This window comes from Podarcis melisellensis (assembly GCF_964234715.1).
Source record: "Podarcis melisellensis genome assembly, chromosome: 8".
Taxonomy (NCBI): domain Eukaryota; kingdom Metazoa; phylum Chordata; class Lepidosauria; order Squamata; family Lacertidae; genus Podarcis; species Podarcis melisellensis.
Window position 1 is genome coordinate 75560247 of NC_138540.1, and position 17744 is coordinate 75577990.

The following is a 17744-nucleotide window of genomic DNA, read 5'->3' on the forward strand; positions in this document are numbered from 1 at the left end:
AAATCAGGATGAATGCCTAATTCTCATCTGGAAATGCCCTATGCATTCTCTGTGGAGCATAGGAGTTATACCAGCAGATCCAATGTAACACCACCACCACCATCATCATCATTACAGTCGTACCTCGAAAGTCGAGCAGAATCGATTCCGGAAGTCCGTTCAGCTTCTGAAACGTTCAACTTGCAGAGTGCGGCTTCTGATTGGCCGCAGGAAGCTCCTGCAGCCAATCAGAAGCCCCAGAAGTCCCGTGGGATGTTCGGCTTCTGAAAGAACATTCGAAAACCAGAACAATCACTTCCAGTTTTCGATCATTCGGGAGCCAGAACGTTTGACTCCCAAGGTGTTCGGGAGCCAAGGTACAACTTTATTATTATTATTATTATTATTATTATTATTATTATTATTATTATTAGCCTGTCCTTCACCCTATGGTCCCAGGGTGGGTTACAGCATTAAAACAATATTACAAACAGTTAAAAACAACTTACATCCACAGTTCCTAAAAATATACACCTCAAATATCAAAAGCCAGGGAAAAGAGGTGTGTCTTCAGCATTTTCCAGGAGCTGCATAATGAAAGCACTAGCTAGATGCATCTCTGTGGGGAGGGAGTTCCGCAGCTTAGGGGCCGCCACAGAGAAGGCCCTGTCCTGGGCCACTCTGCCCCCCCGCCCCCACCTTAGCCTCTGAAGGTGGAGGAACAACCATGAGGGCACCCTCTGCTGATCTCAGCACCAGAGACAGTCTGTAGGGAAGGAAACATGCTTTCAGATATTTGGGCCCTGAACATTTAGTGCTTTAAACAATAACATGAGCACCTTGAATTGGGACCAGAAACGAACTGGCAGCCATCGCTGCTGTCTTAAAACAGGGGTTATTTGAGATCTAAAGGGACCCCTGGCTGCTGCATTTTGGACCCACTGAAGTTTCCAAGTCACCTTCAAGGGCAGCCCCATGTAGAGAGAACTGCAGTGATTTGATGCAGAAGTTTCCAGGGCACAGCCTTTAGTCTTTTCAAACTGTAAACTCCCTTCGTTGTCTTGGCTGAGAGATGTAAATGCAGTCTTCGTATAAGATAATAAAACATGTTGTAAACTTGGCAAGGCCATCCTGCTGCCCAGCCAGTTTCCGGGAGGTTGTGTGTGTACACAAATAATTGGAAACGTAATGCTCTCCATCTACTCAAAGCTAGGTGCAGGAGAGGCAATGCGTTTCCTGTGGGATGTGGAGATGCTTTGTGGGAGTTTAGGGACAGACTAGGGGTAGTGTGTGGGGGGTGGGGGGAGATGGCGATTTAAGAGGAGATGAAAGTTGAACCAAGGTAGATGGCAAGGAGAAGCATCAGGATATGGGCAATGGAAGGAGTGCTGGAGCTTCCACACTTCTCTCCTTCCACACATATGTGCATTTTCATAAGCCATTCATTACTGTTCTTATACTGGGAATCTGAATCTGTGCGGGAAACAAAACTCTTGGCGTGGCAGCAACTGTTCTGTGGAACTCCCTGCCTATTGATATCAGGCAGGCTCCTTCACAGTGCTGTTTTTGACCCTGCTAAAAAAAAACCTCTTCCTTTTGGCTAACCTAGCCAGACATGCCATTTTATTATGTGCATTTGTGTTTTCTTTTATCATGTTGCAATGCCTACTATTTTCATAAAGCCTTGTTTTTATTGCTATTTTAAATGAATGTTTTATACCATTTATTGAGACTGCTTGGAGAGATTGAGAGAGAGAGAGAGAGAGAGAGAGAGAGAGAGAGAGAGAGAGTTTGTTAAAGAAATACAAATAAATTAAGAGGCCTTTTGATTCTTTTACTCTCATATATATATTTTTAATTAGTTTTTGCACAAATTTCCCAACATAATAACTCCAAAGCAACATGATATGTCCTTGGCCATCACAGCCTGAGACCTCCCTCAACCCCTTCTAATGGTTTTCTCTGATTTTTCTCTGATTTTGCATTTTATTACTATGCTTATTGCTAAAAGTCCAGTCTCACATCCACAAATCTTAGTCCTTTTTACAATAATTTGTAAAGTCCTCCTTACAAAAATTCCTGTACTCCTACAAGTGATGTTAAGTGATTACAATTGTCTTTCAAATACAAGATAAATTTCTTCCAGTTCTTTAGGAAAATCTGGTCCTGCTGTTTCGAATTTTCCCTGTTAGTTTCACCAGCTCGGCATAATCCTTTTCCTCTCAATTCTAGGAGAGAAGCAAGGTGCTGTATGTGTCGCCATGTAAGACTCTTTGTAGCAAAAACAACAAACGTTGCATTCCCATCGCCAATTATTCCATTTCCTTAACGTCTCCCTACCTGCTGATTTCCGCATTATATTTGAGCTTTCACATGTAGAAGCCATTTCTGGAAACACAGCAGAAAATATAGAGCGTGTTTGGTGCTATTTCTGAGAGGATTTCTTTTTCCTGGAAGCAAATAACATTGACCTGAGCACAAAACTTCCACTGTAGTCCACGATATTTCTGGACGTGGCTTCCACATCAGAAACACAGCAGATGTCGTAAATTTAGTGCCAACCTTAGTGTTAATTGCAAGCAGATTCCCACCCCCCACCGGAAGCAAATAGCATGGAACTTAGCGTGGAACTTCTGCTATGTTTCCGGAAGTGGCATTTTTAGGGTCATGCGGAAGCTCCAATATAACATGGAAATGAAAAGCTAGGGAACCGTCAAGAGAATGGAATAAGCTGAACAGAGCCTTGGTCTCCCTATCTTCTGCCCTACCAGTACCAACGTCCACCAGCCACTGGGGGGTGAACAGAGGGTGTCGCTTGGATACTGGATTTTTATTATTATTATCTGCTCTCTTTCCCCTTAGCTGTTCATGATGGACAACTCCTTGACTGACTGGCGGATTGCTGTCAGTTGCCGCAAGCTGGCGTTTATCATGCTGGAGCTGCTGGTCTGCTCCATCCACCCCTTGCCCACCGGAGACTTCGCCTGCTTGGAGCCCCAGCCCACGCAGGCCTTCCTCTTCCTCTCCGAGGTCGACATGCTGCTGTCGCTGCTCATGTTCCTCCGCCTCTACCTGGTGACGCGGGCGGCCCTGCTGCAGAGCAGCGTTCTGGGAGACGCCTCGTACCGCAGCATCGGGTCCCTCAACAAGATCCACTTCCAGTACCCCTTCGTGCTACGGGTGATGGTGAACAGCCAGCCGGGAAGGGTGCTGCTAATCTTCACGATGGGACTCTGGTTCATTGCCTTCTGGGTGCTGTCTGTCTGCGAACGGTAAGGACCGGGGCCTGCCTGTGCTGGTGTCAGGCGGCGAGGGTCAGTTAGTAATAATAATAATAATAATTTAGGGATGCGGGTGGCGCTGTGGGTTAAACCACACAGCCTAGGGCTTGCCGATCAGAAGGTCGGCAGTTCGAATCCCCGCGATGGGGTGAGCTCCCATTGCTCGGTCCCAGCTCCTGCCAACCTAGCAGTTCAAAAGGACATCAAAGTGCAAGTAGATAAATAGGTACCACTCCGGCGGGAAGGTAAATGGTGTTTCTGTGCGCTGCTCTGGTTCGCCAGAAGCGGCTTAGTCATGTTGGCCACATGACCCGGAAGCTGTACGCCGGCTCCCTCGGCCAATAAAGCGAGATGAGCGACGCAACCACAGAGTCGGTCACAGCTGGACCTAATGGTCAGGGGTCCCTTTACCTTTACCTAATAATAATTTATTATTTATCCCCCGCCCACCTGGCTGGGTTTCCCCAGCCACTCTGGGCGGCTCCCAACAGAACTAAAAGCACACTAAAACATAAAACATTAAAAACTTCCCCAAACAGGGCTGCCTTCAGATGTCTTCTAAAAGTCAGATAGTTGGAGGTGGAGACGCTCCTTCAGGTATACTGGACCGAGGCCATTTAGGGCTTTAAAGGTCAGCACCAACACTTTGAATTGTGCTCGGAAACGTACTGGGAGCCAATGTAGGTCATTAAGGACCGGTGTTATGTGGTCTCGGTGGTCACTACCAGTCATTAGTCTAGCTGCCATATTCTGGATTAGGGCAAACGGGGCACTGGCCCACCAAGCTCATCCGACCCACCCACCGACCTGCCTTACATGCAACCAGTTTAGGGGGATGACCCTGGCTGCCTGCTTCCTCCTCTTAATCTCAGGGTTGCTCTTGTACAACGTGGGAGAGAGGAGGCTGGGGACCAAACCAGAATGGACTCTGATTACCTGTGTCCTTCTATAAGACACAGCATCCCCCACTTCTGTTCTAGCTGCAGACTGAGCCTGGAGCTCTCTGCTTACAGAACATGTGCTTTGTCAGTTAGATGGACCCACTATAGAAGGAACCCATTCAACTCTGAAGCAGTCCAGAGCGCTACCCTCTTCCTTTTCAGAGCAGGCCTTTGTTTGTAAAGGACAATCCCATTTTCCGCCTGATGCCCAGCCAACAGGTAAATAAACTCCCCTGATGAGCCGGAGGCTAGCAACTGAGTCAGCCACGGCGAAAAGAATAAACAAGCATTTTGTCACTTCAGGTGACACTCAGTCAAAAAAATAATAAATAGGCAAAGCCCATAGATTGGATTTCAAAGCAGTCGCAACGAAGATCAGTTGCAAAACCAACAGTCTCCTGCTCAAAAACTGCAGTGTTGGCATGCCTGCCCCGGTGCATGATGGGAGAGAAAACGCTTGCCTAACTGGACTGGGTTATGTTTCATGGGAAAATGTACCCAACTCCTCTTGATTATTTTCTTTGTTCTCTGGTATCCCCCTCCCCACTATGCCAAGCTGCCACGAGGAAAACTTGAAAGCCTTGTTATCCCCTCATGGATTTGCCCGAGCAAAGAGAGAGAAATGATGTCATCGCTCCTGCCCTGCCCCACTCCTGGTCTGTTTGGGCAGTGGTCCAGACTGGGTCAGAGGGAGAGGGCCTGTAAGGGAGCAGTGGTGGTAGTGGCAAGGACAGCCAGAGTTTTACTTCCCTGACTAGAGGCAGTACCCCTCTGAATTCCAGTGGCAGGGAGTCACAAGCGGAAAGAATGCGCTTGTGCTTGCAGTACCAAATGTATTTTTATTTCCCAGGGCCTATTTTGAGTCAATTTGAACCTCTGGTACCTCTTCACTGATCTGCTATTTTAATCTCTTGCATATGGGTGTTTAATTTTAGTTTTTAGGAGTTTACTATTTCCCCTGTCCTCTTAAGTAACCCTGAAGGGTGTGATATAACTCTCAATAATGTGAAATACACATTTCCTGACGAACCTCTCTTCATTCCCACCTGTCAGGGAGCATATGGACAACGACTACCTATATAGCACTTTCTGGCTGATCCCCATCACTTTCCTAACCATTGGCTACGGAGATGTTGTTCCGGTGACGGTGTGCGGAAAAGTCGTGTGCGTGTTCACCGGTGTTATGGTAAGAGATCCGTCTGCGCATGGCGCAGAGCTGAAATGTGCAAATTTGTGCAAATCCAAAATCCGTCTCCCATCTCCCCCCCCCCAAAAAACGTATGTATTTATTGTGTCCATATCCCACCCTTTTCTTCAAAGAGCTGAAGGTGGCTACGTGGTCTCTCCCTCTCTGCATTTAATCTTCACAACAACCCTGCAAAGCCAGGGTTCAAAACCCCACCCAGCCGTGAAGCACACTGGGTGACCTTGGGCCAGTCACTACCTTACCTTGCAGGGTTTTTTGGGGATTAAGTGAGGAGGCTTTTTGGAGGAAAGTGTGGACTAATAAAATCGATTAGGCAGTGACTGAGAGGCAGCAGCTGACTCCAAGGTCATCTGGCGAGCTTTGTGGCTGACTGGATATTTGAATCCTGGCCTCAATCACTCTAACCACTACACCACACTTCCTCTCAATTATGAAACGGAAAGTTCATATCTGAAAATGTGATGCTGCAATGCTACTTGAGAACTTTGACAGATGGACTTGAGTGCTTTAGACTCAAATATCTTGATTTGATTTTTTAGTATAAAGCTGTCAAGTTCTAAATGCCGCTTTTTGTGGTGCCTGTCAAGGGCTGTCGGATGCTATATAACATTGGTCTCTTGGTGAATTGATTTGATAACAAAACAGGAATTGATATCAGTCCTTTCATTACTGGGAATGTAGGCTGGACCAAATGAAGTTGGCTTGGATGGACAATGGATTTTGTATTTCAAAATCATAGGATTAAATAAGGAATAGTCAGATCTGGCCCATAGCTACTGCTGAAAAATTAACCCAGAAATGAATGTAGAGGACAAACCCAAAAAAGATTTGTTTTCAACAACGTGGCAAAAAAATATTTTATATATTAATGGGGAAAACAATGTTCAAATGCCTCCTGTGGAATATGCTACAGTTTGGAATTAACTTTTCATCTTCAAATTAGAATGCCATGGCAATATATTGATATTTAGCAATAAAATAATTTTTTTTAAAGATATTGTCCTCCCCACCCCCAGTAACAATAATCCCCCCCCCAAGGAATGTGAATGAAACAACACAAAGTTACACTGTGTGTGCATTTGAATTGCATTTTCTTTGAATTGTTTTTCTTGACTTCCTTACTCTTGTGTTAATTGGAAGCCTATGTTCGTGGACCTCAGATTTTGCTGTTTATTGATGATACGCTTTTACTACTGCTCTATGGATTGTTGCATGGGTAGCCCAAGTGGAGATCTTGAGATTTTGGGCTTCAGATTCCATCAACTTTAGCCAGTGTGGCCCATGGTCAGAATGCTGGTGGCGGCTGCAGTCTAAAAATTTATTGCGGGTCTTCCCCACACAATTGTGTTTTCTGCTTTAAGCTGCTTTGTTTTTATTTCAAACAAGTAATATATAAATCTTATGAAATACATTGAGAAAATCCTTTCTGCATTTCCAAGATGTTTAGAGACTATTCATGTAGCAAGTGATTAATGATGATCACAAACATAATCACAACAATCTACTATATATTTTGGAAAGTTGCATGTTTATTCGTTATGTGTTTGGGCATCTCTTAAGAGATCACCACCAAAATTTGCACGGTAGTTCCTGAGATCAAGGAGCCAGGTTTTCATCTGTGCTTGGATACAATGCGATGCCATTTTGAATGAAGATGGCAGAATGAGCTTTTCAAAACTGCACTGATAATCAAATGCATCAACTGGGTTGATTTTTTTTGTTTTTAAATTTCTGAGCTATGTGAGGAACGAGGCTAATAATACAGAAAATCCTGAAATTACCGTATTTTCCGCCCTATAGGAGGCACTTTTCCCCCTCCAAAAATGAAGGGGGAATGTGTGTGCGTCCTATGGGGCGAATGCAGGCTTTCGCTGAAGTCTGGAGAGCGAGAGGGGTCAGTGCGCACTGAGCCCTCTTGCTCTCCAGGCTTCAGGAAGCTCTGCGCAGCCCTCGGGAGCCCAGCGCGAAGTTGCGCCAGGCTCCCGACTGCTGCGCGGAGCTTCCTGCATTCCGAAGCCTGGGACGCACTGAAGAGTGCGCCCGGGCTTCGCGCACCTCACTGCAAGCCTGTGGAGACCAGCGCGACTTCGTGCCGGGCTCCCTAGGCTTGCGGATAGCAGGCTGTTCTGGGGGCTGGGGTCGGGAGAAGCTCGGGCTTCCCCCGTGCCAGCCCCGCACCTGGGGGGGAAATATTTTTTTTTCTTTAAAATACGGTAGATATGTGGTCTTCCACCGAGCTATCATAGTCCCTATCTGCCACAGTAATTCCTAATGTGACCCGAGGCACAAGGCGTATATTTCCTCTGTGCCTCCAGTTTTATTGCTTCAAACTCATTGTCCTCATTGTTTTTTTGTAGGGAGTGGGCTGCACGGCCCTCTTGGTAGCTGTTGCTGCTGATAAGCTGGAATTCAGCAGGGCTGAAAAACATGTCCATAACTTCATGATGGACATTCAATGTGCCAAAGAGGTAAGGCAGAAGATGAGCTTGCTGGATCAGGGCAACAGCCCATCTCGGCCAGCTTCCTGTTTTCGCATTGGCTTGTGGGGAACCAGCAAGCTGGGTGAAAAACAATTTGCCAACCTGCGATTCCCAGGATCTGGTGCTCAGTGGCAAAGCAGAGCTTGTAGCTGCTGATATTCTTCTTCACCATGATTTTGTCCAATCCTCTTTGAAAGCCATCAAAGTCGGTGGCCATCACTGCCTCCTGTGGTAGAGAGTTCCATAGTCTACCTATGTGCTGTGCTTAGAAACACTTGTATCACAGGGTTGCCATACGTCTGGAATTTCCCAGAAATTGCTGGTATTTGGCCATTGGAAACAGTGTCCGGGCAGAAATTGCCCAACATAAAGAAAAACACAATAAAACATTAAACATTAAAAAACTTCCCTATGCAGAGCTGCCTTCAGATGTTTTCTAAAGATTGTACAGTGGTACCTCTGGTTGTGAACGGGATCTGTTCCGGAGGCCAGTTCGCAATATGAAAAGAACGCAACCTGCAGCGGCGCATCTGCGCATGCGCGGTTGTGATTCGCCACTTCTGCGCATGCGTGTGACGTAATTTTGTGCTTCTGCACATGCGCAAGCAGCGAAACCCGGAAGTAACCCTTTCTGGTATATCTGGGTCACTGCGGGACGTAACCTGAAAGAACGTAACATGAGGCAGATGTAACATGAGGTATGACTGTATAGTTACTTACCTCCTTGGCTCTGGGGGTCGCATAGCTCCATACCCTCCAACATTTCTCTGACGAAAATAGGGGCTTCTGCCAGGCAAGGCTTATCTTCCCCCTCTCTGTAGATAACAGCATGAAGCGAAAGCAGTCTTTTGCAGAAACAGAGAGCTTTATTGAACACAGCACAAACATTCACCATCCATTTTCGCCGTGCAGGTGCTCCCAATTGAGTTCCTCCCACTTCCCTCTAGTTACTTCCGTCTTCCCGTCTCCTCACCATGAGATCCCCCTCCAACCTTCTGAGAGGCTACCCTATCCAGACGCCTGGCTCTAGGGCTCATGGGCTCCACAACTTTCTAGTGAGGGAGATCCAGCCAGCTCTCTCTCTCTTCCCATTCCTCTCCACTTGGTTGCTCTTCTCCCAGCTCAGCCCAACAGTCAGTTCCCGAACTGTGTCCTTCTGCAAACTGTTGCTGTAGGTCAATACTATCCTCCTTCTCCAGAGGAGCTTCAGGGTCAGGCCCTTGAGCAGAGGGAGAGGGGGGGTGTCCACCATTCATCCTCAGAGCAATACCTTCAGTCTGGTTCCTGACAACGTCCTAAGAAAAAGAGGGACATTCTGGGATCAAATCAGAGACTGGGACAGCTTCTGTAAATCCAGGACAGTCCCTGGAAAAGCAGGGTTGCCATATTTCAAAAACTAAAAGCCAAGACACCCCAAAATGAGTTGTTGAGCTTATTTTGAACAAACCCAAAGTTGTTGAGCTTGACACTTCTTACTCACCTTCTCTCTCAACTAAAAGTACCAGATGTGTCAGCCTTTCCTCAGAGGAGAATAGCTCCCATTACCTGCACCTGGGGTGGGTAACTTTAGTCCATCAAGGGCTGCAGTCCCTTGGGGAATAATATTTTGGAGCCTGCATATTAACAGTGGGTGGTGCCACTCTTTTTTATCTCTCTGCTACCTTTTCTCTTTTTTCTGCCACCCGTTCACTCTCTCCCTCTCCCTCCCCTCACTTCCTCCCCCTGCCCCCCAGTGAGCTGCCAGGAAAGGAATAAGTTACTCTCGCCAGACATCTGAATTAATTGTTTGCAGAGGATTTTTGAAATTAAGCCAAGAGCGTCACATGCACATTGCCCACCCCCTGACTTTTCGGATCAATCAATTTCAGCAAGATTAATGTGGGAAGTGTAGCTTTTGAGTTTCCTTAATGCCTCTTCTGTTTTCATTTCGAAACATCCTCTTTCTTGTCATCATTCACCAGAAGTCAGGAATTAACAGAAGACAGGGCTTCCTGGTCACAGGAAGGTTTTCGGGTATTACATCAGACCTTCCTCCTTCCAGAGTTGCGTATCTTTGTTGGCTACAATTTTTAGTGAAATGCTACCATTGTGTTTTCCACAAAGCGTGTTCCTGCTTTGCAAGTTTGCAGGCTCTGGCTCAGTTTTTTTTGGGGGGGGGGCTGGATATGGGTCAGGTGGGTTCCCAGGTCAGCTTGATCTGGGCCCCCCACATTTGGGCTTCTGGTCGGGTCAGGGGCCTGCGCACAGCCTTAATTATCACAGTTGAAGGAACAAAAATACTCAGAGCCAGGCAATGGTACCCCAAGAGGATCGGGAGGTGTGCCCATGAGAGAAAAGTGTGTAGTCGAGGGAGAGTCTTAAGGGCCAGAGAGAAAGGCCTGGAGGGCCGCATCCCTGTTGTCTACAATAATGAGGTGGATGGGACTTTGGCTTGACTTCGTAGGAAGCAATTTCATACGTCCAAGTGTCACTCTTCTACACTGATGAACTGCAGATATAGTCCTCTCCTTTTCCTTCCCTGTTGGGCAGCCCTTCCAAACTGAAACTCTACAGGGGTTTCTGCTGCAGCATTTTGCCCTGCAGAAGAGCTAAAAGGCTCCCCTATTTGAATGTTAATATGCAAATACAAGGGGCATGTTTTTGTGTGGTTAGCTCTTCCACCAAGGGGCAAAAACTTGAAACACGCCTGGCTCTGTTGTTCGATACATATGATATCTTTACTGTCATTGTCCCATGCAGAACAATGAAATTGAAAAACTACATAAAACATTCAAAACCCCCTAAAAACTCTGAAACCCCATTTTAAAATACACTATACTATATACTTATGCTGCGTTTAGAACCAGAATTGCATTTGTGTAGAAACTGTTTCTCAGGCGGCTAGTCCTGGCCTTGGCAGGTGCCATCTTAATGTGCCCCGTGGACCACGGTTTAAGAACCCCCTGCAATAAACAATAATTGCTGTTCTTGGGCTCTCTGCCCTGTTATCTCAGGGCGTGTGTAGGCATACATGCAAATCAAGACTTCCTTGTGGGTTTCCTCCTCCCTGGCCTCCCCCCCCCCAACACTTTCACAACACTTTTGACAGATGTCCTGTCCTGTCCGGCAAAATCAAAGGCTATTGCAGTTGTCAGTCTTCCTTCTTCTTCCGCTTGATGGGTCATGAATGGCTCTGCAGGGAAGGGTTGCAGCTCAGTGGCAGACTCTCCTTCACTTGCCAAAGGTTCCAGGTTCAAATCCCTGGTATTTCCTGGTAGGGCTGGCAAGGCCTCCTTGCCTGAGTTGTATCACAGTGGCGTCCACAGGGCCAAAAGTTGCCTAGTCCAGTTGTGGACCATCAAAACCTTTCCACAAAAGGAGCATAGATCAGTGGTCAAGCTTGTGCTTTGCATGCGAAAAGATCCTTGGCATCTCTAATTAATGTCTCCTTGGCTGAAACTCCAGACAGCCTCTGTCTGTCAGGGCGAGAGAAGCCCTGAGCTGTTGGGCCTGTGCTCCGACTTCGTCTAAGGCAGATCCTTATGTTCCTAGGGACAGAGAAGGGAAACTGAGCTTCGGCGAGCAGTCACGTTTCTCCCTTTTCTCTCCATTTTTTTGCACCAACCTCTAGATGAAGTGGTCGGCCGCCAACGTGCTGCAGGAGGCTTGGATGCTGCACAAACACACCAAGAGGAAGGATGGCCTAAGGACACGCAAACATCACCGAAGGCTGCTGGCAGCCATCCATATGTAAGTCAATCGCTCCCAGGTCATGGGGTGCTCAGGTGTAGTGCTAAGTGGGTGGTGTGTGTGTGAGGCTGGGCAAGGCACCTTCCGGGGCAGAGGGCTGCACTGCCCTGGTCCTGCTCTGCCAGTTTCCCCCTTTCTATGTCGTGGACTGCTTGGGTGCAAAGGAATGATGGGAGAAACCATCAGGCGAACGCCCAAGGGAAGAAGGCGCAGAGCTCTGGGATTAGGGCCAGTGTGGTGTAGTGGTTAAGAGCAGTGGACTCGTAATCTGGTGAACCGGGTTTGATTCCCTGCTCCTCCACATGCAGCTGCTGGGTGACCTTGGGCCAGTCACATTTCTTTGAAGTCTCTCAGCCCCACTCACCTCACAGAGTGTTTGTTGTGGGGGAGGAAGGGAAAGGAGAATGTTAGCCACTTTGAGACTCCTTAGGGTAGTGATAAAGCGGGATATAAATCCAAACTCCTCCTCCTCCTCTTCTTCTACAAAACAATCCTCATTAAGTCCTCTTATTTTTGCTGTTAACTTTGCCTAATTCTACATCACCTTGCTTATTCGTTTTTCATTGGTTGGAACTTCTTCTTCCTTCCATTTTTGTGCCTAAAGATTCCTAATCAAGCAAGGATTTCGAATTGAACTGATCGTTCAATTTGAGGTGGGAGGCGGCGGCAACAAGGGCCAGTTAGATTTGTTACCCATCAGTCATCCTGCGTGCAAGGGATCTGAGCCACTTGCAGATGGGCCTGGGAGGGTGTTGTATATTTCGCTAGAAATTACAGCGAGCGCTCGCAGCCAGTGACCAGGGTTTCCTGAGGAAAGTGCACCGGCGGGTCACGGCTGCTGCGTACGTTTTAACTGTTAAAACTCTTCTCTCCATTGCAATTTGGAAAGGAAGCACATTGGCGAAAGACCAGGAGGGGAAATAACTTCTCTGTTCTCCTCGTAGGTTCCGACACGTGAGAATGAAGCACAGGAAGATCCGAGATCAAGTGAATGCCATGATGGATGTCTCTAAGGCGAGTTGTGCGCCGGGGACATTGTTGCCCGGTCGATAAGAGGCTGTGTACACACAAGTTTAAAGCGTATTGCTCCCCAATAAATGTATCCTGGGAAATTGCAGTTTACCCTTTAAAGAGCTACAGTTCCCAGGCTTCTTTGGACTGTGGTGTGGGGAACATGCTTCACATGCGCAGCGTGTATGCATCCTCTGTTGACTCTCTTGTGGTGCAGCGGACTAGTGCATCTGGCTGTTAACCAGAAGGCTGGCAGTTTGAGCCCACCCAGGAACTGCTGTGGGCAGAATTCTGGCATCACAGGGTGTCAAGGACCCTTCCAACTCTACAATTCTGTGGTTCTATTAATCTAAGGCAATGCAATGCCTTTAAGCGCAGTGTGTTTCCAATATAATAAGCATTAGCAAATTCTTGCAAAAAGGCCACTGATAAGTTCTTGAAGGTGTAGCTTCTATGACAGTAAAAGGGTACCTTGGTTCTCAAACTTAATCTGTTCCGGAAGTCTGTTCCAAAACCAAAGCGTTCCAAAACTAAGGCACACTTTCCCATAGAAAGCTGTGCAAAATGGATTAATCCATTCCAGACTTTTAAAAACAACCCCTAAAATAGCAATTTAACAGAAATTTTACTATCTAACAATACCATTGATCCATAAAATGAAAGCAATAAACAATGTACTGCAGTCACACAATCAATCAATCAATCAATCAATCAATCAGTAGCTGAACTGGGTTCCACACAGTCAGAAAAATAAAACAAAAAAGCCACAAAAAGAAAAACACAAAATAAACAGCAAAACAGACAGACCTCAGCGTAACACTAAAAACAGAAGTGTGGCACTCAAAATGGAGCACCTTTGGATTCTGAAAAGAGTTCACAAAAGTTCACTGCATTTTGTGCCTAGGGGCAAGTAAATTATTCCAAATAAAGGCGTTGGTGCTGCTTTTGTTGTTGAGATTATTATTTTTCCTGCCATTCTCTGAGTGGGCTCAGGGCAGGTTTCTCCGCCACCCCTCCCCATTGATCCTCATAACAACCCTGTGAGGTAGGCTAGGTTGACTAAACTGATGGACTTGATGTCATCCAAAAGGCTAAATAAGAAGTGTTAGCTAGATCTGGTATTGGACTGCCCTGATATCTACAGATGAAGGGCAGCATACAAATTAAATAATAATAATAATATCAGTGTGAATATATTATATATAAAAAATATAATGGAATAGCAGGCTTGGAATGAGGCAATTTGTGCCCCCCCCTTTTATTTGTGCAGCTGGTTCTTCCTGCCTAAGTGCAGAACCTTACAATTGTCCCTATTTTGTTAGTTTTGGCCCAGTTCTCCAATCTGTTAAGGTCATATTGGATCCCGATTCTGTCTTCTGCGCCATAAGCTACCCCTCCCAGTTTGGTGTCACCTGCAAATTAGATGAGCATCCCCTCACTTCCTTCATCCAAGTCATTTACAAAGCTGTTGAAAGGACACCAGGCCCAGGACAGAACCCTGCAGCACCCCACTTGTCACTTTTCCCCCGTCCCTGAGGACAAGAGCGCCACCTGTGGGCCAGTCCCGGGAAGTAACTTGAGCAAAAGCTGAACTGTTGACAGCCGTGTCCTGTTCTTCCTCTGCTGCAGATGCAGATGATCATGTGCGACCTCAGCTCCAGCCTCAGCAACTCCCACCGGGAGCTGGAGAAGCGGATCGAGTCCCTGGACAGGAAACTGGACGAGATGACGAGGCTTCTCTCGGGACTCGTGGACTCCAAGCAGCGGCAGGAACAGCGGGCGCTCTGAACGCCAACTGCAGTTTGGTAGGTGCGGCACCTAGAACTCTGCGACAAAAACCCTCTTCCTGACACAAGATTCTGCAACTCGAAAACACCCAAATTCTACAATCGGAATCTGTTTGGCCAATTTGAATATACTAGCAAGTTCTCCCTGGGTGGAATTATGTCTTTCTGTTCTTCCCTCTGGAGCCTAGAACTTGAGAGACATGCTGGGATCTCGACCCTACGCTCTGGGCTCTAAAAGCGGGAGTGGCGAGACCTCTGACCTTCACGACGCTCCTGGACTACAACTCCCATCATTCTGAACCATTACCATCACTGGCTGAGATGGATGGGATTTGTAGTCTCTCCCCCCACCCACCCCCCAAAAGGAGGGGGAACTTGTTTGCTAGCTTTCTGGGGTCTAGTTTTAATATAATCCTTCTCCTTCTTGGGACGCGGGTGGTGCTGTGGGTTAAACCACAGAGCCTAGGACTTGCTGATCAGAAGGTTGGTGGTTCAAATCCCCGTGACGGGGTGAGCTCCCGTTGCTCGGTCCCTGCTCCTGCCAACCTAGCAGTTCAAAAGCACGTCAAAGTGCAAGTAGAGAAATAGGTACTGCTCCGGTGGGAAGGTAAACGGCATTTCCGTGCGCTGCTCTGGTTCGCCAGAAGAGGCTTAGTCATGCTGGCCACATGACCCGGAAGCTGTGCACCGGCTCCCTCGGCCAGTAAAGCAAGATGTGCGCCGCAACCCCAGAGTCATCCGCGACTGGACCTAACGGTCAGGGGTCCCTTTACCTTTACCTCCTTCATTGCAGGTTTTTTAAGGCAGAGGTTGGAAGGCCACCCCCCAGGGATGCTTTAGTGAAAATTCTTGCATTGCAGGAAGTTGGACTAGATTTCTCCCAACTCTACAATTCTATGATTCTATCTATTCCTCCAATATTGGTGCCACTGTGACCTTTGTTCTCCTTTCCCTTCCAGGTGGCTAAAGAGATGGTTTTGATCATCCCGCTGAAGCCTCCATAGACAGAACTTTTAAACGCCTCCTGCCTTTCTTCATGGGCATCAGGCAGTGTGTCGGGAACACACGGGACTACACCGCCACCTTGTGGTGGAGGAGAACCACTACGGGCATTTTGAAAAGCCGACCCACCGCATCTCCAGACAAAAGAAAAGGAGGAGCAGCTTTCAGAACTTTGCTCTCCGCAGAAAAGACTTCTCGAACATCTGAATAGATTTTGCAAAGGTGGTTGTGTCTTGCAAGAGGGACTCTGGATGCAAAATCCACTCTTCTAGCAGGCTTCTGAGCTGTGGGTGGGGGAACCAAGAGGACAAGATACAGGAATAAGTATGCTTGAAAACTGTGCAAAGTCCTTGCCCTTTGGCAAAAGACAGTTTGTCCATCCAGGGCAGGAATGCAGCTTTCAGGAAGCAATTGCTAACTGGCTGCACAGGATCTCCTGAGATGGGTGGAGGAGGACCCCACACCCTCGAAGTTCAGGCTTGCATATAATCATGTTTTTGGTCACCTAGAGAGTAACAGTTGCTGCAGGCGAGGAAGTTTGTGTGTGTCTGTACCGGGGTGGGTGGGTTTATCATTTAAGGCGGTTGATGCTACACCAGTGTCTTAACATAAGCTAGGGCTACGCAGGCAGGCTTCTGACAGTGCGCAGGCTACTTGCCAGCCTGCTCTTGACATTTACTATGCACCTGGAACAAATGTGCCTTAACACTGCAGAAACACAACTGCTGGCAAGGAGACCCTGATCAGGAGCTCCAGAGACAAGCAAGAGCCATCGTTTTAGACTAGAATACCCTAAGGGTTCCAGCTTCAGTACGTTTAAAAAGTTATGTTAGGCACAGAGGGCAGAAAGATGCCTTGTTTGTGCCATGGACCTTGCAGGAAGGCAAAGTAGACGAAAGAAGGTTGGATGGATGCAGTGGTCCAACTTGAGACCAAGAGTGAAGTTCTCAAAGGGCTGCTTAGGCTAGCTGTTCAGTGAGAGCTTGTAGGAGTCTCTTAAGTGTGGGGAAACCTCGGTAATCAGCCGCTGAGCATCCTTTGTCTGGCCAGAGGTAAAACTTTGGAAGTCAACATCTAGTGGGGAAAGAGCTGCATAGCTCTCAGTCTTCAGGTCAACACTGAAATGCAGAGAGACGTGCTTTCTTTTTCCAAGGTGTGCGGACAGGAGAATCACAATTCGCACTCGGGTCCTGGTTTCGGGCTTCCCATAGGTATCTGGCTGGCCACCAGGAGAACAGGATGCTTGTCTAGATGGGCTTGAACCACAGCAGGCTTTTCTTACTTCCTTAGGGGATCAGCTTTTAGAAGCCATACTTTTGTGGGGAGCCGACTGCCGTCGTTTCCTTCCTTTCTGCATTAGTTTGTGAAGCACATAAAACTGGAGGTACAGATTCCTACCTCTCCCCTAAGGCGAGAACTTGATTTTTGGATTGCTTTTGGTCTCTCAGGTGAGAGATGAGGGAAGCCAGCGGTGTTATGTATAGGTGGCACTCTCCTTTATAGTATTTTATTCTCTCCTTTTTTCTTTAGAGGGGAGGAAAGGAATAGACGAAGTGCCATTGCCCAGTCTGTTAGAAAGCGGTTTCTATCGCCTCTCGTGAGAAGCTGCTGCTTCCCCAGTGAGAGGCAAGGGGAACGCTTGGTATGAATGCTCACCTGGGGGGTGTCTATATTACTGCTTGCTTGTCAGTACTTGACATTTGTCTGGCTCTCATAGCGCAGACGTGCGAGGATGAGAGACTGAATTATGGCAGCGATTGTGGAGTGTGATTGGAGGGTGTGCTAGAATAGGACATTTGAGTGCATTGGAGCATTGATGTGTGCTGACCACGCAAGGTGTGTGTGTGAGCGAAACTGAACGGTCTCTGTATTTTTAGCTGTAGTTAGATTAAGCTGTGCAAATTGCTGAATAGGAAGCTGGGCACTGATACATTTAATGGGATGATTGATTGATGTACGGTGGTGGGGAAGAATGAGTTGATTTTCTTTTGCTTCATTGCGAATCAGATTTGTTTTTGTTTTTTTATAAAAAAGGTGAAATTTATACTTCTTAGCTCCTTTTTAATTATTTTGCTTCCTGATCTTTAGAGGATGCTTGGAATTAGTCCTTTACTATGGATTTTCCTTGCATTTTTTGCAGCTGATGAGGATGCTCTACTTAGTTACGTTTTATAGAACGTAGAAATGCTCTCCTTTTTTTGTTTTGGTATCTGCTGTTTATTTAAGATGTTTTAACCTATGTTGTAAACCGCTTAAGAGTTTTGTTTAACTAAAAGCGGTATATAAATGGTTCAATTAAAAATGAACAAAGGCCATTATTCCTGTTG

At 46.9% G+C, this 17744-nt stretch overlaps 1 protein-coding gene across 1 annotated transcript in view; it reads left to right on the forward strand.

Moving 5' to 3' along the window:
* The window catches only part of KCNN4 (potassium calcium-activated channel subfamily N member 4), a 47365-nt gene extending 29904 nt beyond the window's left edge, over positions 1–17461 (forward strand). The window contains exons 3-9 of the mRNA XM_081920743.1: positions 2842–3251; positions 5255–5387; positions 7766–7876; positions 11499–11617; positions 12562–12631; positions 14258–14433; positions 15375–17461. Coding sequence (XP_081776869.1) covers positions 2842–3251; positions 5255–5387; positions 7766–7876; positions 11499–11617; positions 12562–12631; positions 14258–14416 — 1002 coding nt within the window. The 3' untranslated portion in view covers positions 14417–14433; positions 15375–17461. The remainder of the gene's footprint in view (positions 1–2841; positions 3252–5254; positions 5388–7765; positions 7877–11498; positions 11618–12561; positions 12632–14257; positions 14434–15374) is intronic.
* The last annotated feature ends 283 nt before the right edge of the window (positions 17462–17744 follow it).